This window comes from Coccinella septempunctata, chromosome 2, assembly GCF_907165205.1.
Source record: "Coccinella septempunctata chromosome 2, icCocSept1.1, whole genome shotgun sequence".
In the NCBI taxonomy this organism is placed as follows: Eukaryota; Metazoa; Arthropoda; class Insecta; order Coleoptera; family Coccinellidae; genus Coccinella; species Coccinella septempunctata.
In genome coordinates, this window is record NC_058190.1 from 13,099,416 (window position 1) to 13,121,001 (window position 21,586).

The 21,586-nt window shown below is 35.5% G+C and overlaps 2 protein-coding genes across 10 annotated transcripts in view; one reads left to right on the forward strand and one right to left on the reverse strand.

Moving 5' to 3' along the window:
• LOC123308818 (transcription factor HNF-4 homolog) overlaps positions 1-4,575 on the forward strand; it is a 107,135-nt gene extending 102,560 nt beyond the window's left edge. For 6 of the 9 annotated variants that reach the window (XM_044891679.1, XM_044891673.1, XM_044891675.1 and 3 more), the window contains exons 8-9: positions 932-1,183; positions 1,824-4,575. In XM_044891679.1, the coding sequence (XP_044747614.1) occupies positions 932-1,183; positions 1,824-2,107 (536 nt within the window). In that variant the 3' untranslated portion in view covers positions 2,108-4,575. Of the gene's footprint in view, positions 1-931; positions 1,184-1,811 lie in introns of all 9 variants that reach the window. The other 3 variants (XM_044891674.1, XM_044891682.1, XM_044891676.1) reach the window with 3 other exon arrangements.
• Positions 4,576-7,892: 3,317 nt separating this feature from the next.
• Positions 7,893-9,164, reverse strand: LOC123307389 (DNA replication complex GINS protein PSF3). The gene is made up of 3 exons (XM_044889670.1): positions 8,955-9,164; positions 8,619-8,887; positions 7,893-8,218 (listed from the first exon to the last, which is right to left on the reverse strand). The coding sequence occupies exons 1-3, from the start codon at positions 9,058-9,060 to the stop codon at positions 7,988-7,990; spliced, it is 606 nt and encodes a 201-aa protein (XP_044745605.1). The 5' UTR covers positions 9,061-9,164; the 3' UTR covers positions 7,893-7,987.
• Positions 9,165-21,586: the final 12,422 nt, after the last annotated feature.

Here is a 21,586-nt window from a genome sequence, read left to right on the forward strand (position 1 = left end):
AAAGGGATTTCCCGTTAATAAATAAACAAATAAATAAATAAATCCTAGATAGGTCAACTAAAAAACCAAAGCAATAATCATATTGGACCTATCAACGTGGACTGTGTTCTGTGAAGTAGAAGGGATTACATACATTAATGACAACTAAATGGTCGAACAAAGCGTAATGGATTACTGGGTTATTCTGATCATTGTATAATCAGCGGACATCATAATGTTCCTATTCAGTTTCTTCCATTTCATGCGGTTTATCTATCGTGCCTGTTCAACCACAAGGCGCTTAGACAGCTTTGCACCAAGCTTACGAATATTGACTGACTTGGATCGTATTCATTGAATTATTTTTCACGTATAATAAAGATGATTTTCAAAGCAGATCTTTCACTTTTATAACATGAAAAAACCCCTCAAAAATTTTTACTTACGTTTTGAGGAATGTGTAGGTAACGTAAGGACTAAGGGGATAAAATGCATCTTGGCATAAAGACACATGAGTTCCGAATTAGCCCAGCATCTATGGATCTGCAAACGATGGTGGTTACACAAGGCGTATCATGATCATGTAAGAATAGCTGATTCCCATATATACGACGTGCTCACCCCAAGGGCGGTCCTATAGACTGCTGATTTTCGAGGGAAGGGAGAAGTCACTTTTGAATTAATGGGTGATAAACAACTTCTAAGCCATTCATCTCAAAATTAATGAATGGAATGGACTTGGTTCACTTCAGCTCTGAACACCCCAAATGTCGGCTTAATTCTGAACTGAGCAACCGCCTGCTTAGTTTAGTTATTCAATATGGCATTAATTTTTTTTAATTAGATAATCTTCTGAGTATAAGCCGGGGAAGAACCAAATATTTAAGAATATGTGTTGGAATGAATCTATAAACTTTCAACATCATCTTCATTCTACCTCTTTTATTTTCAGATGCAAAAGGACTAAGTGAACCGGCTAGGATAAAGGCTTTAAGGTACCAAATTCAAATCAACCTAGAAGACTACATAAGTGACAGACAATACGACAGTAGAGGAAGGTTTGGCGAACTTCTTCTCACCTTACCAGCACTTCAATCAATAACATGGCAAATGATTGAGCAAATTCAATTCGCCAAACTGTTTGGAGTGGCACATATAGACAATTTACTTCAAGAAATGTTACTTGGAGGTAACTTCACGTTGTGTATGTTAAATGTTCATTTATAATGGGTTACTTATATTATTTATAAGTCTATGCAGGCTTCGGTATAGCAACATGGAAGAAAACGTCAAAATGATTTGACTGATATCCAATTTTTAAATATTTAAAGGTTGCTTTTCTCGTTTCTAATATTTCATTCTCCGAATATTCAGAGGGATACTAATTTAAATACTAATCAGTGTACAAAATTGTGCAAAACTATGATTTATGAAAAAGTTATAACAACAGAAAATAATTTCATTTTAAAAATGGCGTACTTCTTATATCTTATACCGATCTATTCTCAAGTTTATTAGACTTTTAGCAAAATTTTTCTTCCCACCAATTTTTATTCGCATCTTTCAAGATGATTTTGATTCTAACGGATTTTTCGAGGGAACGAAACATAAAGATTGCGTGATGCACGGTGGTCAGAGATGGTCGTACGGTCATATTTTGAAGAGAAATTTTCGACGGGTTTTCCCATTTTGGGCATTTCCAATCTGATGATTTTCATTTGTTGAAAAAGTACCACACAATTATAACATAACATTTATTTCCATGGCTGCTAGATGTGAGTTTCAAATTGAGTATATAGAACTTTTCCGTATTCTTCTACATTGACACACAGAATCTATTTCAGGTGCTAGTATTGATACAACAGTTATCACACCTCAAACTTCCAGCAACAACTACCAAAGTGCAAGTGATTCAGCAGACAGTCCAGTTACGTCACCAACAATGACTCAGTGTAGCAGCCCTTCTGATCAAATAATGAATGGAACAATGCCCACTTCACCACTTTCTACTAGCAACGGTCCTAATGTGGTTATTATGAGAGACGTTCCGCTAGAGGAGAATGCCTTCATTTCTTTCAAACAAGAGCCTCTACCAACTGAAAGTGAAACACATAATTTTCATAGTTAATTTTGTATTTTTTGAACTGGACATTGGTCGGCAGAGAAGCTAAAATAGGTGATATTAGTGAGAATATTTGAACTGCAAGATATTCAGTGCCTTTATAGACTGCAAGAATTTGTCAGTGAGAAATATTTAATTTCTGGTTGGATCTGTACAATCTACAGAATTAATTTCGCAGAGATAATTAGAATATGGAAACGATTTTTTGCCAGTAGCGATTCAATGCCCAAAATAACATCTAGGAGATGAAATAATTGCCTACATAAAAATAATGCTGACAATCCTCAGCATTCTCTATTTGCTACATTTATGTAAATTTTGATTTGGTATCTACCAGAGTTCAGACAATTTTATCGAAAGGAGACACGAAAAGCTAAAATAAGGAAAACTTTCGATTTGATGCAGACTTATTACACAGAAATTCACATAGCAAAGTATGTTTGTAATTCTGGAAAATATTCTGCATCTGAAAATTAATTTAAATCATATTATGGAGGTTTAATTGAATACAATTGAATTATTTCGTCGGAAACATGAATGCTAGCAAGTGCTTTTGGACATAAATGGTATAGAAATTCCATAGAGTGTTTGGTAATATGCCATACTGAAGATATAGAGTGCCAAATCAAACTTACAAAATATAATCAAGTGCACAGTTAATTTTTTTTAACAATTTAATGTGCTTTAGGAGGCTGTGAAAACTTTAGTTTATCTGAATGTATATAATGAATAGGAAGAAAGAGAATAATTTTCACGAAATAAATTTCATTGAAGATAATGGGAAATTCTCCTCAATTTGGCTTATTACTGCAAATGTTTCAACTCAATGAATGCGAGTTTCACTCATGAGTTTTTCAAGTTCGCTGCAGAAATTGTCCAAATTCATATTTGATAAGAGGTTAGAACTTCGTTTCTCCAAAACTCGATTCTCTTCAAAGATTTGTAATGGTTCTAAGAAAGAGATGATTGACTCCTGAATGAGACGAGACTTTGGGCATTTGAAACGTTCACAGAATGATGTTACGTCTTGTTTACTGAATAACAACTTATGATTTTCAGGAAGGCGTCTTCGTTCATCAAGTTTATCTTATCCACGTTACATGTAACCCAAGATGATATTGCAAAAGAGGTGCAATAATAGTAGATCTGAAATCATAAAATTAGGCGGTGGCGTGCACTAAATTTAAATAATGAATTCAATTCTTTATTCACTAACTCGATTAACTCGTGAAGGTTTATCTGCACTTCCTGCGACTTATTTATTAGATAAACAACGTTTTCTTACAAAAGTTGAAGGTATTTCAAATTATTTCCTTTTAATTGTATCTACTGTCTATGCTACGCCATTCCTAACGACAGAGTTCTGTCAGTGAACTTGACATTGTCACCTTCTACGTCATAGCCCTTCCAATCGGCTTTGAACTGAATTGCACATCCCTTGCTATATTTTCTTCAACATAACCAATATGTTGTCCTATATTATCTACGTTATCTGTAGTCGATGTTGCCGAATGGTGAGATATAGAAACGAACCCCCATATTCATTCAATACATGAAATAAGTTAACCGTCAACAAAGTTGAAATGATGTGTTTCAAACACATGTTTTGAAGATATTTTATATAAAATACTCAATTCATTTCGTCGTAAGGAGAATTCCCCATTAAAAAGCTATAAATCAAGTGCTTCCTTCAGAAGAGCATGTAGATATAGCGTTTTCATCATGTTTTGTAGCGGCAATAAAAAGATTTCGATTTCACTGGAACGGGAATGAATTTTCATACCTTTGCGAAATATGACAAAGTAAGAAAATATACAAGAACTGTTGAATAAAGCTTCACAATGACTTCAAACAATGTGAAGCACGGAAATCATCAAACATATGGACTTACCTGATCTAAATTTGATGAAAATGCTTATAACTCTTGAAAATTTCATGAACTTTTGAGTGTTACTGGGATGGATTGGTGCTCAAGTTTTTTTTTATGTTATCATCTATTTATATTTTAACTTCATTATGTTGTATGTAGAATATATAGAGAAATATATTCCTTTATGATATGAATTTTTTATAACCCATTTCGAGGTGAATTGTTATAGAACTTTTTGTTAAAGCTGACTTGGAATGCTCACTCTTCATGTTTTTATTTTAGTTGAATGTCTTAACTATGGTTTTATGGTTGAGGAATGGCTCAATGTAAGTTTCAGCTGTTGTTATGAAACTGGTTATTATATACTTTATCTATAAGAGATTTATTCAATATAGGTGTTTGTGTAAGATCACATAAGTTGATTTATATTTGTAATGGTATTGAAAACTGGTTAAAGTTTGTAAATGAGTCACTTTAAAAAAAAAAATTGTTTTGAAGCGGTTTTCAATTCAACCAACTTCAGTATCTTATATACACCAATCTAAAAGGCTGGAGGTGGCAATAAGTTGTTAATTTTTCATTTTAATAAACACATGAAATTATTCACCTTTTTTCATTCGTCGCAGGAAAACTCATAATTTGAGCCTTTCTAGCAGAGACAGGTTGTCTCCGCTTTCTTGCATTAAGTCATCGAAGAACTATCGAGACAAGTTTTTACAAAACTTCAGTTAAATTCGGCTAATAGCATCAAGATCACATAACACAAATAATATCAAGATCGAGCAGCTCAAGCGAAAGCAGATTACTGGAAACAGTAATCTGTTGGAGCGCATTGGATGTACCCCGGGAGTGCGCCACTAATTCTGAACATTTCAGTACAGGCAGCGTCATACCGTCATGCTCAAAGATATTACACATTAATATCTTTGGTCATGCTCCCCTTCCCCTAACGCACAAGCACCACCCGAAATTCTACGGCCTCCTGTCCTTGCTCTTTTGCCATTTTATATCCATCCTTGCATTATTCCCTTTCTTTCTTTTTTGCTTGCGTTATCTCTGCATTGATCTGATCTCTGAATGTCTCTGCCAAGACTGTGGTCTGTCTATAATCTTCTTCCCATATGCCAGTGCAGTTCTTTAACTTTGAGGTCTATTTGGTTGCGTTTCTTGATGAAATTGGTCCTTTCTCAATGTTACGATCACTTGTTAGAATTTTGTCTAATTGATCTTGATTCTCCATTTACTCAACCATTTTTGTATCTCGTCCAAGTGAGAAGCTTCCACTGGGTTCTGGTCGTTGGCCAAAACAGGGGTGCGTCGTCTGCAAATGTGTTCTATTACCGTATGTGGATTGGTTGGTAGATCAACTGTATATAATGGATACAGAACGGACCAAGAACACTTCCTTGCGGTACATACCGATGATATGGGGAAATTTGTGCATAGTTGGTCATTTACTCTCACCCTAATTTTGCTCTCTATTTCAGAATCTATGGCGTCGTCGTTTGGGGTAAACACTCCGGCTAGGTGGTCTGCAAACAGTTTGGCTTTTTCTTTTTCGCATCTATTACACTCTTTATCAGATGTTGAAGGATTGCGTATAGCAAGGATGTGCACCGCTTTTTAGAGTTCTCTATGGGCTTCCATATGGAATTGTCTTTTCTGTTGAGGTTTCAGACGTAGGTATATAGTTATTGAATGGGGACTCTCTCGTCCCTTTGAGTTCCGCTTCCAACTGGTGGGTTATTCGGTTTAAGGTGTTTTAATCTCCAGGGGAATGTGTCCGCTGCCAGTTTGTCCTTGACGTTCTTTCGTTCTATGAGCTCCTTGATTTTCGCCGGGATATTATAGACCTGAATTCTAAATTTCTTCGTTCATTGGTAGGGTTATTTTTTGCACCGCATGTATAATCATGCAGGTTGTTTAATGTGCACAGCATATCTCAATTTCATCTGGGTTTTTCACGCTCACATCAAGGTTCAAGGTTTCTTCGATTTTGTTTCGGTATTCATCCCAGTCGGTTTCTTCTGTCTTGGAATAGGTTTTTTAAATAATTTATTGCAAAGGCACTGACAGTTGAAATTATGAGGGAATGGTGCGATGATAGGTAGTCCTAGCTTGATACAATATCCACGTTGGTAAAAGAGATGCCGTTTGTAACGCAGAAGTCCAGTAGGACCGGAATCTTATCTGTCGATCAATATGTGGGAGTGCCAGCCAGTTGATAAAAAACTGTTACATTCCTTAGTATAAAACTTGCAAGTTTTTTTCCTTTGTTATGGCGAGTCGCGATCCAAGTGGGCTATGTTTGCTGTCATAATCTCCTCCTGTTATGAATTTAGGATCCAGTGTTGAAAATAAGTCATTGAAGTTCTCTTTTTCGATGTTGTGACGTGGTAGAAAATACTCTGGGCAACTTTTATTTTGTATGATGTTTTAGTATTCAACCCCTCAATGGTATGAAGCAAGCTGTACCTTTATAGTAGTAGCTTGTAGGAGATCTTTCTTGTATTTCGGTAGTTGCACCTGATTGGTGGTATTTTTGACGATTATGGCGGTGCTAGCATGTGCGGTGTGGTCGGGAAGGTTGCTGTGGTAGGTTGTGTAGTGGGACCTACTGAGTTGTCACGGCGAAAAATTTATATTTCATTTTTTGTTGTAGAAGGACTTTGGCATTCCTCTTCAGCAGGGTGAAATAATTTGTGAATCAAAAACTACATCTCAAAAACACCCCGAAGTAGAATTACCCGTTACTCGGAATTTTTTTCATCTTTAATATAAACATGACAATTCGAAAAATTGTGGTTCCATTAATGCGTACTAGTCGTGAATCAGCGAAGGAATTCCCAGAGAGGCTGGAACTTATTATACACAAACTGTAGACCGGTTTCGGAATTATTGTGCAGTACAGTGCAGTGTAGCTCATCTCAACCGGAGGATGGTGTCTTTAAACAAGAAGTAGGGCCCGCCATGAGGGATACTCAATGGTAGAATCCTACGCAAACAATACCACGTGACCTGTACTCAACAAAAGTACAACTATTCGCCGAGAGACTGCAGGAGAGTATTAGGGTTGGTACGCAGACCACATTCGGTCAGGATATCAAGACCTGTAACCGGGGCCATTGCCGCGGGAACCACGGAAATATTTCCGTGTGCAGTGAAAATACTCATTGCTCAGGGTTTTGATGGAAATTAACTATTACGAACATGCTGAACACGCCAAACCATTGTATGGGTGAAATAATTTGGGAACCAAACACTACCCACCATCAATCCCAATTTACAGATCTTGTCACTATAAGGTAAAAATAGTCATTTGTGAACCAAAACTACCCCTCAAAAACCTTCCAAAGTGGACCTATCATGTCTCTGTAAAAGTACCTGTAGCTCAGAGTTGTTTTGATGGGAATGGATTATTCCGAACATGCTGACCACAGTCTAAAGGATGTTTTTTCATTGTTTCAAGATGTATAGAAAGGTTCTTGGAGTCAAAACTTATTTCACCACATATATAACAGCTTGTTAGAAAAATACATTTCCATTAAAAAAATCCCAAGCAACATTGACAAGATCATTCAACTTCATTGCTGGTAAAGGGAAGTTTGCAGTTCAAAAATTATTTCACCCTATAAAGTACGTCTGAACTAATTCAAGAGCAACTGACTTTTCTATTCTTCGAAGATTGATTCTCTCTAAAAGGGGTATAATAACCACATTTCATGTGAACTGTCAAATATATGACTACACATGTATTTGCCAATTATCTGAGTGTGTAGAGCTTAAAGTACCTTGATAATGAAATGCTGAGGCTAATATCTCTACTCAATTTTTCAGTTATCCAAAGGTAATGTCGAAAAAGAGCTACACAATCATTAGTCATATTCTCAAACTCAAATTTGCCTCTTAATACAACCAGCAAAACAGAAAACAGTTCTCTATTGCAATTAAAAATATAATATAATATCATATACAATCGGCTACTCAACTGTTTTTTCAATTAAATTAAGAAAAAATTACAATATATCTTCCACATTAACTCTTTTTCTTTTTTTGTGATTTAATACCATGGAAGCAGTTTCTATAGGAGCTACAGAGTGTTCTAACCAAGCATATAGTTTGGCTTTAGATTCACAAGCATCTTTGAATAATCTCCTCTCTAAAGTATCCAATCTTTGAACTGCAGCTGGATTATGCTCAGTATTATCGGATAAATCCATCAACTGTCTGAATCTGTCAGTGAATGTCTGTCAATAACAAATGTGTGCTATTAGTCAACTTATAGTAATTGGAGAAATTTATTTCTACTATCCAACTACGAATCATGACCAACAGATGATACTATATTGATTTGACCATGTGAGTACATTAAATATTAGTATTAAATGTCCTTATATCTGGGAAATCCATAACACAAGTGGTGGTGACTTTACCAGACGAAAAGCTCTTTTGGCTGAGTTTAAATAAATTTCAGCTCCACTTTGTTTGATTGGGGCTCCTGAAGATGAGCTCACAGAGCTCAAAATATGTAGTCCATTAAATAAAAATCATACAAAGAGTTTTTGCCTGGTACAGTCACCACCCATTGTGTTATATTTAATATCCCCATGAATTTGGATTATGTTAACAATTGAAACAGATACTTACATTTAGTAATGTATCTGAAACATCTTTTCTTCTATCAAAATTCTTCACGTAAGCCCCTAGTTCATAAAAATATAAATTGAATTTATGTAGATCAACAGCACTAGCATCTGCTTTCAATATTTGTCGGTATCCTTCTTTGTAATATTTAGGTAATTCTGGAGCAACTACAGATTGCCTTCCACCTGATATATCTTGAACAAACCATAAAGGGAGTTCTAAAGCTGTACCCATTTTCAAATCTTTTTCTTCAGAAGATGGATTCAGATTACCTATGAAAGTGAAAAACTGGATGGTTTCCTTCAGAAAATAAACACTTATTTCTATTCCAACACTTACCTAGTTTAAGAACATTGGTTGTAAATTTGCAGGGAACTCTTTCCTGTGTAGCTAAAATGTCGTCTATTTCAAAATAATTAGGAAAATAGGAAGGTTTGAAATTCATTCTTGGTGCATTATAGTCATAATATTCAATCAATCAAAATAATAATATGATTATTGAAGTCTGTCTCTGATATCTGTTGAAGTGTTTATTTTTCAATTTTTAGGTTAAAGCAAAGATTATAGAATTAGGTTAGGTTAAACTATACTCTAAACCATAGACTTATAATACATGGACTCACTGTCACGTGACTTTTCAGTAGATCGAGGGGTTGTATGCATTAGAGGGAGAAGGGCTTATGCGTTTTGATCGAACAAGAAAGAGATGAACTGGTTCCGTGTGGGCAATGTCAAAATCATATGATGGATATTAACGCAGACGTTGCCCACAAGGTGTTCATACGTTGAGTATTATTCACATTATATTTATTCTTGAATGAAACTCACATAATTTTTATATTTTCCATTTCGAAGGAATGTTAAGGAATTCCTGTTTGCCTTCTCGGAAGCTTGTTGAACATTTATTATGGAAAATTTTTACAATTTTCGCAGACTTTGCCCAAAAGGTGTTGATACGTTGATTATTATTCTCATTACATCTATTTTTGACTAAAACTCACATATTTTTTGACATAATTGATTTCGAAGGAATGCTATGGAATTTCTGTGTGTCTTCTCGGAAGCTTGTTTAAAATTTATTGTAGAAAATTTTCGCATAAACTTGTGTTCTATAACCTTTTGACAGCTTGCCCACAAACTCTCCATCTTATTCAACCAACCGACTTCTCTCTCACATGCGGAGTCCATGTTATTTATAAGTCTATGCTCTAAACATAGACATAGAGACATGGACTGAGCAATGCCAGCATGAAATTGGCTATTTATTAGAAAGAGAGAAAAGCTCGTCGGGATATACCTTTCTCTTTTTTGTTCACATAGAGGTGAGTGTAGACCAATCAAAATTCTTGAAAAAGACAACTGCATTCCCGACGTGTTTTTCTCTCTGTCACTTTTTTTGACCGTATTTCATGCATAGATATAAAGGGAAGGCACAGTCCATGTCTCTATGTCTATGACTCTAAACTCTAAACTCTTTGGGTTAAAGCAAAGAGGAAGTTAAAATCTTTGGCATTGAACTCTATGCCATAGAGTTCAATGATCTTTGGTTAAAGATGTTCTATGGCTTCTTCTTCGTTGACGTTATAGTTAACGTTAACGTTATAGCAGAGACAAACTCTGTCTCTGTCTCTGGTTATAGTGTTTTTTAGTAATATTCGCTTGAAGGACTTTCTTATTAGTAGAATAAATAAATATTTTTGAAATAAATACCGCGTTCGGCAGTTCGGCTTACAGAGTAATCTGTAATCTGTGGAGCAGACAGTTATTTTAGTCACGTGACCATAAATCGTACGGATTTATTAAGATGTATCCAGAGACAAGACAGAAGGTCTCTTACTCTCTTTCCATTCTCTATGGATTTGTCTGAGAAAAAAAACGAGCGTAGAGCTACTGGTGTTCTGTGTGTGTTTATTTGTTATTTGAGTCATGACTAATGAGAAAAACTTGCTCATTGGGCAATAAAGACAGTCTAGGTACCATTTTCAATCTTCACTAATTCTTACCTCTTCGTTGACAGGATTCAATATATATTTCATCAAAGATTATAGAGTAGAAAGATAGGAAACGAAGCGACTAGAGTGATGTGAGCGCCATCTGTGTTTCAAATGTGTTTTTAAGGCCCTAAGACTGGTTAAAATTTTAATTCGAGGGACATATGAAATTTTGCGAGATGTCAGAGTCAAATGGCCATTTTGATCAAACCGGTTTTGAATGTTTTGATTCTCGTATCCATAGACAACCTCGTATCGCCTTTTGTTTTCCGAGCCCGTTCTAGTTGCTGATTATTGAAATTTTTGTCTAATTTCTTTGCGAAAACCTCAGAATATCGTTCGAAAATTATTGTATGGTGAAGAACTGTGGATCAAATAAAACGAATTTTACTAAGGAAAATGGGAATGTAAGTATTAACTGGTAACATGTGACTCGGTCATTCATTGATTTTTGTTTTCAGTGCTACGAAGTGGATAAAATTTTCAGGGCGTAAAGGCCTGCAAACACTACTGACTACACCATGTGCAATGAACATTTTACTGCAAGTCGATTGAGAACTGTTTATCCACGTGAATTGTTGTATGCAGGAAGCATCCCTTACATGAAGGGCTCATTTGGGGGAAATTATGACTTTTACACCAATTAACCTTACCTTCCATTCAAAGATTCTCAATATTGCCTTCAATATATTCAGAAATGCAAAATTTTATGGATTTCGATTTGGGAATCGGGTGACTGTCAAATTGTTGTTTGGAAAGTCAAAGTTTTATGAAACCTTCTGTGAGTGTTCATTCGTCAATCAATTTGTATATTGTGTCGTGACCATACTATGAAGAAATCATGAAAAAGCATGAAGAAATTATACTGACGGACTTGAATACAAGGCTTGTATACCTCTGTAAGGTTTTTTCAATTGTGGTTCTGAAAATTTTGTAAATAATATGTAAGTAACGGAAATATGTATCCTCTGACGGTAAATTGAATATTGGTTCATATCAATTTCTGATATAAATTGTAAAAATTCAACTCAGTTTATTAATTCGAAACTTTTTCACAGAAAAACACCTTTCACGTAACTATAGCAGATAACCATGTACTCTTGTCTCCTAGTCAAAGCTCTATTCGTTGTCCATAATTTCAAATTTTTGTAAATTTTTTATAGATTGCAAATAAAAATTTATCACATCCAACAACGTATTTCATTGATACCAATCGATTCCAAACAATGTTCAGATGAAAACTAACATCCTGGTCACAAAATAAAACCATCCTTTTGTTTTGTCGCTCAGGATGTTTGTTTTCATTCTGGTCTCAACAACGTCAATATTGAAATTGAATACAAGGAATAGAATTCGAATTTCGCGCCCCTCAATTATAAAAGAGAAAACTGTTATTAAACAGTTTTTCTGTATTGATAATACGTTTTCAGCGCCATCTCATTGTCAAATGTGTTTTCACTGGCCAAAATGTAGTCGGTTTTTAGTAGGTACTAGCGATATGAGGGCGTTTCCTATCTTTCTACTCTATAATCTTTGTATTTCATGTTATTGAACATGTCGTATCTTTTTTACCTTTTTTATGGCCGATTTGATTTATCAGGTATTCGAAATCTGAACTTGTCATAGACTCATAGACCCATTGACAGGGGACATTAAATGTAATGTAGTTTTAAAAATTTCCTAAGGATGGCAAGTTCAGATTTCGAATACCTGATGAATCAAATCGGCCATAAAAAAGGCAAAAAAGACACGATATGTTTAATAACACAAGTTGCGGCGTGTTATATAACAAAGTTATATTACTTTCTTGAATCTTTACCGACACCCAACGGATAACATAAAATTTGCTATATCAAGAAAACTGTTGTATAACATTGTGTTATATAACTTTTTCACTTGAATTTCTCTAACAAGTTATATAACTTTGCTATGTAACATGTTTTGTTACATAGTCTGGACCCGGCTTTACACATTTGTTGTATAACTTTGTTAATAAAATGTTTTGTTATATAGTCTGGACCCGATTTAACGCTCTTTACTCTTATATTCTATTTTTTCCACAACAAAATTAATGACGACAAGCTTCAAGACTGCACAGAGAAATTATTAGTATAGAAACTGTGCTGTAACTGTAGGTATATGAAATACTGCATTTTTGAAATGCAGTATTATCAAAACAAAAACTGCGCAGTAACTGCACAGGGTGGCAAAATTGGTGATACCTGAACTACAACTTTTTAACCAAACGAGATAGAGGAAAATGAATGTAACATTCAGATCGTCTTTTTTCGAGAAACTAATAATGCAATCAACTGCAATCCACTATCTTCTTTTGTTTTCGAGTTATAGGCCAAAATTGAAATTTGGGCGATTTCAACTTTGATCATTATCTCCGTTCCTGTTTGAGCTAGTATGTTGAAATAGAAACATTATACAGACCACTTGATAGCAATCCAGTGGCGTACTATGATTTTTTCCAACAGGTATATTTGCTGAGCTACAACATGAAGTTGTGTTTTCTCTTATGGAAACAGTCGTTTAAAATGACCCAGAAAGAATCTCCATTTTTTTTCAGTTTCAGAAATATATCATACATCATACATCTCCCTCAGATTCGTTCAGATATTATGAAAAATATAGTTTGTATGTGAATTTCAAATGATTGAGTATTAAGTAGGCTGAATCACACAATAATATTTCTCTACGCATGGTTTAATTATTATTTAGCTTTTGAATACTTGATTCAATCCTCCATGGTTTGATCTCGGTATAGAGCAACTGTCATTTATTTTATAAGAATTCGAAGTCATTATTGGCGGCATTGTGGAAATATTCGAAAATTACGAGATTTGTGATAAATCGAAAAATAAATCTATAATTCAGTTTCCACTCTTCATTTTAAATTTAACATGAATACAAACTGCATTTTCCATAATATCTGAACGAATCTGAGGGCGATGTAGATGTATGATATATTTGTGAAACGGAAAAAAATGGCGATTCTTTTCTAGGTCATTTTAAACGACTGTTTCCATAAGAAGAAATACAACTTCATGTTGTAGCTCAGCAAATATACCTGTAGGAAAAAATTATAGTAAGCCATTGGATTGCTATCAAAAAAGTGTTTTTCTCATTGGTCATGACTCAAATAACAAATAAACACACACACCGTCTGTTCCGATATTCCTGAACAGTACTGTCAGTATTTCAGAAACGATGCCTATTGGCCCAGTGGTTCGAGTTCTATTGTTATTCGATTGCGGGCCAGTAAAACCAGCAATATCGAAACAGGCCCATAGAACACCAGTAGCTAACGCTCGTTTTTTTTCTCAGACAAATCCATAGAGAAAGGAAAGAGAGTAAGAGACCTTTTGTCTTGTCTCTGGATACATCTTGATAAATCCGTACGATCTATGGTCACGTGACTAAAATAACTGTCCGCTCTTGGGTGCCGAGTGCCGAACTGCCGAACGCGGTACCTATTTATTTCAAAAATATTTATTTATTCTACTAATAAGAAAGACCTTCACGCGAATATTACTTTAAGTAAAGAACACTATAACGTTAACGTTAACTATAACGTTAACGAAGAAGAAGAGCTTCTTGCTCAAATCAACGATATTTGACCAAGAAGCAACTTTTTGAATGCCTTCTTGACAAAAGTATAAATCGTTTGTCAAGAGGGCATTCCGAATACCCTTGAGGAGATGAGGTGGATCATATAGATGAACAATTTCTTGTTCATCTATAAGAAATCCTTGATATTTGTTCTCAACTCCATTATTTCTCAAGTAGTATTCTTTTGTTTGGTGCAGCAGTCTATTTACTGCTGCAACATTTGTTGCTCCTTGGTCAGATATTGTTGCAACAATGTGTAACCCTGTCAGACGAAAATGTCTTACCATATCTTTAATAATTCTCACCAGATCACTTGTTGGAGTGGTACTCTGCCAAAAATAAAAACTGAGGGGCTGCTTCCATTTTCCCCGTAGATCCTTAATCATAAAAACGAGAGCATGATCTGCGAACTCTCCTCTGCGTTCACCACTGCCCAAGTCCACGATTCCTTCAATATAATCGCCGGAAAATTTATATGAAAGTCCAGGACTTAGAGCAACCTCATCAAACATGAGGATACAATATCTGTCGGATCTTTTCAGTTTACCAAAAGCATTTCCCAAACTTTCAAATATTTGTAAATTTGTAAATTCGTCAGCGTGCGTTTTGAAGGTAAACTGAATATCCTAGATAGATATCTATATTCTCTACCACCTTGTTTATATAAGGAAAGGGCAAAAATTTTGTCGTCAAGAGAAAACCGACGACCCCTTTTTTCCAATTTTTGGTTTGCTTGTTGTGATAAGAAAAATGGTAATGTTGTTCTGTTCACATTGTTGAATTTCGCCACGACATTCGAATTCCTCAAGGCCTTCATTGTCCCCTTCAAGGCTGTGTTTCTGTTCTTTAACCTGAGGACTTTCTTCTTCATGGTCCTCAGCTGCTGTAACAGAAACAGTTCTCCAGCGCTCATCTTTCCTGTATTAGCTGAAAAAATTTTATTGAGGAAGAGATTTTAAATTTTATCAAGAAATATACCTTTCCTTGAAGGTGTCCTTGAACTCGACCCACTCAGATTCTTAACTTCTGTTCCAAGACTCACTTCCATTCTTGGTTCAGATTCTGAAAAATACTGCCAATCATTACATTCGAAAAACATTTACTAAAAACCATAGTTTTATTAATCTATGCTAAAAACCATATATACCTTCTTGCACATCTACCCATTCCGCATTCTCATGAGGTACAGGATCAGGGGCAGGTTGTCCCTGCAGAGGATCTTCATCCATTAATGGTTGAGATTCTATAAAATAACAATTTACACTTGAACAAATACACTGCGCGAAAAAATTAACGCACATTATGGAAATCTCAAATTTATTCTACAACTGAAGGTGTTATCAATGATAATTATTTTTATCAGAATTATGCATGCATATGTTATCCACTTTCAACGGTTTTTTTCAATACAGATGTTTTTTCCCAGCAGGAATAAAAAAAGATGATATTATCAGATTTTGAATGTATTGGCTCCATTCTAAAATCAGTTGTTCTCGATAAATTCTAGTGATCAATAGTTTTTCTTTCGTTTGATTTTCTACACTAGATCGCTATGCAACGCGAAACACGCAATTTGACCCAAGAGGAATGTGCCCAAGCGGTAGTTTTGCAAGAAGAAGGGTGGACATACACAAGAATGGCAGAAAGGTTTGGACTTTCCCATACAAGTGTGTCCAGAATGTTGCAGCGATTCAGGTATGAATGTCCGAAGACCAGGACAGGGTAGACTACGGGTAACAACTGCCATTCAAGAACGTTACTTGAGAGTTTCTTCGTAGAGACAACGGTTTGCAACAGCTCGCCTCCTTCAAATTCAGCTTGAGCAAACTCACGAGGTGCAAATTAGCACTCAGACAATAAGAAATCGCCTCAGAGAATATGATTTAAGGCCTCGTGTCGCGGCAAGTGGCCCCAGCTCTTACCCCAGCCCATCGAAGGGCGAAATCCCGAATGTTGAAGGTTGTGCTCGACTTGAATATTCTGTAAATAGTTTGTTTTGACTTATCAAGAAATCACATCATGAGTACATACCTTCCCTATCAGATGGTTTGTGTGCAGTAGGATCTGGATCAGCACGATAATCTGTAAAGACAAAAACAGAAGTTTGAAAGAGATGCTTTATCACTAATAACTGCTTCATTACCAGGTAAGTTGAGTGTTGGTAAGGAGAATTTTTTGAATCTCTTGTCCCACACAATCCGGGTCGAAATGATCCTCGCATACTACATATAAATCAATTCTAGATGACTCTCATACTTTACTATTATTGATCCGCTTTCTTCGTAGCTCGATTGGAGATGAGCGTATTTTGTCTACGGACCGAGTAGATGTGTGATTTAAATTGAAACAGCGTATTTCAAAGAAGTATTCAATTGATATCAGATAATATCATATATGATTAATTTGATCGATTTTTATAAAATTTATTGAGAGCTATGTAATGTTTGGAATTTCTAACACATTATTATTTTACACAAGTGAGAATTCACATTTTTGCTGCTTGCGAAATTTTGGGTCCTGCCGTCCCTGACGGGCCGCCACTGGTAGCAGTAGCTAATCTTGTTTGTAGTTAACAGGACTATTGGGCTGATGAGCTTTACGATGACTACACTTGTATCCTCCGGGATGATTCATCCATAAAGTAAGTCAAGTATCGGTGTGTTCTGTGGATTCATCAAGGGTGGCGTCGGTGGTGACAGGCAGTATTTTGGAATCCGTATGTTCAATGACTTTGGAAGAAATATTTAACAAAATCAGCTAGTAAAAGTGTTTACACCTATTTTCATGTTCACAGTTTTTTTGTTCTTTTTTGCAAAAGTATTGGTTGGAAAGAAATTATAGAAACTATCGTTTCTATTTCGTAGAAATTTTTTCCATATACTCAATTATTGTATGGTGGGGAAAATTAACATTTGTCCACAGAAAAAATACTATAATTGATGTCTAATATTTCATTTCATTGTGAGGTCATATTCTGGTTTTTCACAGGACAATAGGGAATACTCCTTCTGACGAAAATGATGTATTTTTTATGAAATATCTTTGAAACGTCACATTTTGAAATACCCATTCCAACCGTTTCCCAAAAAAAATATTTTAAGCACTTCAAAATGAAAAATGAAAATGGCTATTTAAAGTTTAGAGCATTTTGTGAGAATTATACAAGCTGGAAACATCGACTGAAATATGCCTTGATAATAAAGGACAACAAATGCATTATCTTGATGAGATAGACAAAGATGGCTGTCTAGGAAGTCTGGGACGAACGAGGAAGGTCGTCAAATTTTATAGGATTTTTATGGCCGGTTGCAGTTGAAGCTCGCCAGTGAGTACGCACCTGTAGATCAACAGCTGTTATTTTATAAACAAGCTGATCGAACATTGTTCTTTTCATTGTCTTGTATGCGCTGTTGCCAAATCGTAAACTCCGCACAAAGCGATTTAAATTTTAAAACCCTATATTTGAAGGATGATGATGAAAAAATCATAAATAAAACTCATAATTATTCAGTTTAAACTTGCAAATGCAGTGATAACCCAAATTGAGGAGAATTCCCCATTGACCATCCACGTTCCTATTGTCCTGTGGAAAACTGTATATCTAACTTCTGTATGTGTATTGATTCTAAAAAACTTAGGCTCAATTTGAAGAGCATTAATCTTCTAAACACATGATAATAACTCATTAAATGTTAAATTGAAAACCAATAGGCCTTATGTCACAAAACCTTAATGAAATAGAAAAATTTGAACAAAAACGTGACCGCTTGTGCTCGTCTTCTCCCATCCGACCATTAAAAATACATCACCCGTCCGCGTGTCCATCGAATACATTTTTAACCGTTTCGTTTTGAGAAATGAGCACATTAGCCGGCTAAAGATGAAATTCCCCGACGCAGTTGAATACTTCATCGAACTTTAGCAGGTCCTCTAATATAAACCTAAGTTTAGCCGGCTAATCTTAAGTTTATGCTCACACCTATCTTTAGCCGTAACATATACAGCACAAATCTGCTTTCTGGCATATAGTTGGGGAGCCGAAGAGGGAAATTCGGGTTTTACTCGAGCGTGTCATATTAATACAAGGAGAGATACCTTGGACCCTGTAGAGTACCTCTACCAAAAATAAGACCTGTAAATAGCGGGAATTGTCTAGGACAGCCTGTCAGAATAGAAAAAAAACTATCATTGTACATACTCCAGCGTGTCAGATTAAGATATACGTGGTTAATTACATGTTGAAAAGTATGAATTTATTCCCTTAATCTGACAATTTAAGCGTGATGAAAATATGTGGGATGCCGCCAAAGTTGCAAAAAAAAAATCACGTGTACATTCTCGAGCGCGTTGGCGTTTTTTTTCTATTTTAATGCTAATGATTCAAGAATACCGGAAAAATATAATCTGACAGTTTCAGCAATCCGAAACGATAAAAATTGGCCAAAAAGGTCACAAGAACCAGTTTTTTTGAATTATCTCCTCCCCTGGGCTTCAAATCTTTTCCGCATTCATTATAAAAGTTGTAGAGCATAACATTTCCTACAAATTTTGTCTCAGCAATTTTTTCTACGTTCAAAAGTTTTTGACATATATGGCGATTAATGAACATCAGACTGGGTTTCAGAGGGTTACAGAGATGGGAGCATCGCTGGGAGAAGCATGTAGAGTTACAAGGAGACTATGTCAGTCAAGATTGTATTATTGTATGGAAGTCAATGGAGGACAATTTGAACATTTTATTTAAAAACGGAGATTTAATTGTTTGATTGTATGTAAAACAATTGAATTTTGTTTTAAGAATGTGTGTTTTTTTAAGATTTCTTAAGTTTGTAAAAAGGGCTCAATGAAAATGGACTTGTACATAAAAATATCCGAAATATTCAAGGTGGCTCATTTGAGCAAAACAATTGATTTTTGGCGAAAACAGTTCATCAAAATTACATTTTTCATACACCGTTTTAAAGAGGCTTCCAAGACCTTTAAAAAAAAAGTTAAGTATCCCCCAACACCTCTCCATTAATTATCAAATTTTGAGGGGTTGAAGCGCCCCGTCTTAGAGAGAGCAAACAATTTCATTAATGAACACCCTTTCTTAAACGATAAAGATATTGATGGTTACTAGTAAGGGCGTCATCAAATATGTTGGATCAGAAATTACAAAAGACGATATACTTAATCACACAGAAAGTAAAGTTAAAATATTAGATGCTAGACAACTTAATAGACGAATAACTAAGGAGGGGTAGTTTCATATGTTCCGAATGTTCCACCAAATAACTGGATATTAACATTTCAAGGGAAAAACCTACCAGATAGAATTGCTTTGTGGGATTGTATGAGACATGTTTCCCTGTACATTGGGCCTGTAATACAGTGCTACAACTGCTTGAGGTATGGTCAACAGGTCAACCTAAGGTTAGTTGCAATAATCCTGTGGTTTCTAAACGTTATAGAAATTGTGGAAGTAATCACGATGAAATTGATTGCTCTGATCCTAGTAACCCAAAATGTGTTTTTTGTTCTGAGAACCATGCATCAACGGATCGAAACTGTCCTGAGTTTGCTCGTCAAAAACAGATCAATAAGATAATAGTTGTAGAGAATATCTCCTATTTTGAAGTTGTCAAACTCATTCCCAAAACTTCTTATAACGTAAACTTGACTCAGGATTATCCTTCCTCTACTCCACAACTACGTTCACAATTAATTCCTCAACTCCCTTCTAAAGTGACTAATACAATACACGATTCAACGATTGTTTCTGTACACAATAGAAGGTCTCTAATTAACCCTAGATCAACTCATTCTTATTCCGAAGCTTTAGGGAAAAAAAGGAGGAAAAACTCAAATCCCCCAGGATACGATCATGAGCTCAACGAGTCCCAATTGGTTAATCTTTTCTTTCCGTTATCGCCCATGCCAGACAATGGAAAATCAGTTCAAACGGTAACTTATTCCAAATCAAACTAATATCTATTAAAATCAAACACGTCTCTGTCAGACGATGACATTTTTAATTTGAAATTTCAGAGGGTCTTATTGATAATGAAAGTTCAGAGTTTTTGAAGAATATTTATGCCTTATTGAAAAACATATTACCCCAGTCTCCGGGGGCTGGTGATATCTTACCATCTTCTCAATCTATCCCTTAGTCAATACTTCTATTAGTTCTCATCCTTTAAGCTTACTCAAATTTTTGTCAGTTTTCAGTTTATAATTTTTCGTGTTTGAGATCTTACAGTGGAATATCTGATTTGTTCTGTCTAATAACGATAATCTAAGGTCACTAATTCGGGAGTATTCACCGGGTATAGTTTTGCTGTCTTAGACCTGCCTTAATGACTCTTGGAATTTCAAAGTTCCAGGATTTCATATTGTCAGACAAGATAGAATCTCTCTAGTTGGAGGTATTGCCTAGTTAATGAAAGCTAACATTTCCTTCTCGGTTCTTAACCTGGATAGTATCAGAGTTCCCGAATTGGTTCAATTCCAAGGAATTAAACTGAATTTTATGAGCCTCACAATTATTAATATTTGTTGTCCTCCACATATAAACTTGCCTATAACATTCTGGAATACATTAACAGCTAATATCTTTCAATCCTTTATTATTTGCGGTGATTTAAATGCTCGAAATTCTACTTGGAGCTTAGGTATGTTAACCCCAAATGGTAAAATAGTAGCAGAACTTCTTCTCTCCAAGGAAATATATATTTTAAACGATGGCTCCGATACCAGAGTCACTGCTCCTGACAAAAACTTAAGTGCTTCCGATCTTACTTGTTCTACCGACCTTAGGACCCCCTCCAGTTGGAGGGTGGTGGCTGACCCTGGAACTTCTGACCATTTCCCAATGTTAACAGTAATAGGATCCTCTCAGCATTCTTGCCCCACGCCTCGCAGACGCTTTTCTACTCGAGAATACAATGTTTCTCAGGCTGACTGGTGTAAATGTCAGGAAGTCATCAACGATAAAATCCAACATCAAAGCCCCAATAGGTATCCTTAAAGAATTTTGTGACCTCATTAACGAGGCAGGAGAGTCAGCTATTCCTAGGAAGAAACCTTCCAAGCCAACCTCTTATAGGAAATCATGGTAAAAAAAAGATCTGAGTCTTTCAAAAACTATTTACAAGATCCTTGTACTGAAAATTACCTAAATGCTGAAAACATCCAAGCTGTGGTTAAGTATAAAACTCGCCAAGCTAAGCGTGAATCATTCAGAAATCGTTTTGTTAATATCTGAGCAATGGCATTCTCTTCCATAGACAAGTTTTCAAGATCTGTCATTCTTTCCAGACTCAGGGTAGAGCGTAAATAAGTTTTAATAATGAGGATAAATTTTTTTTTAACCATTGCCTC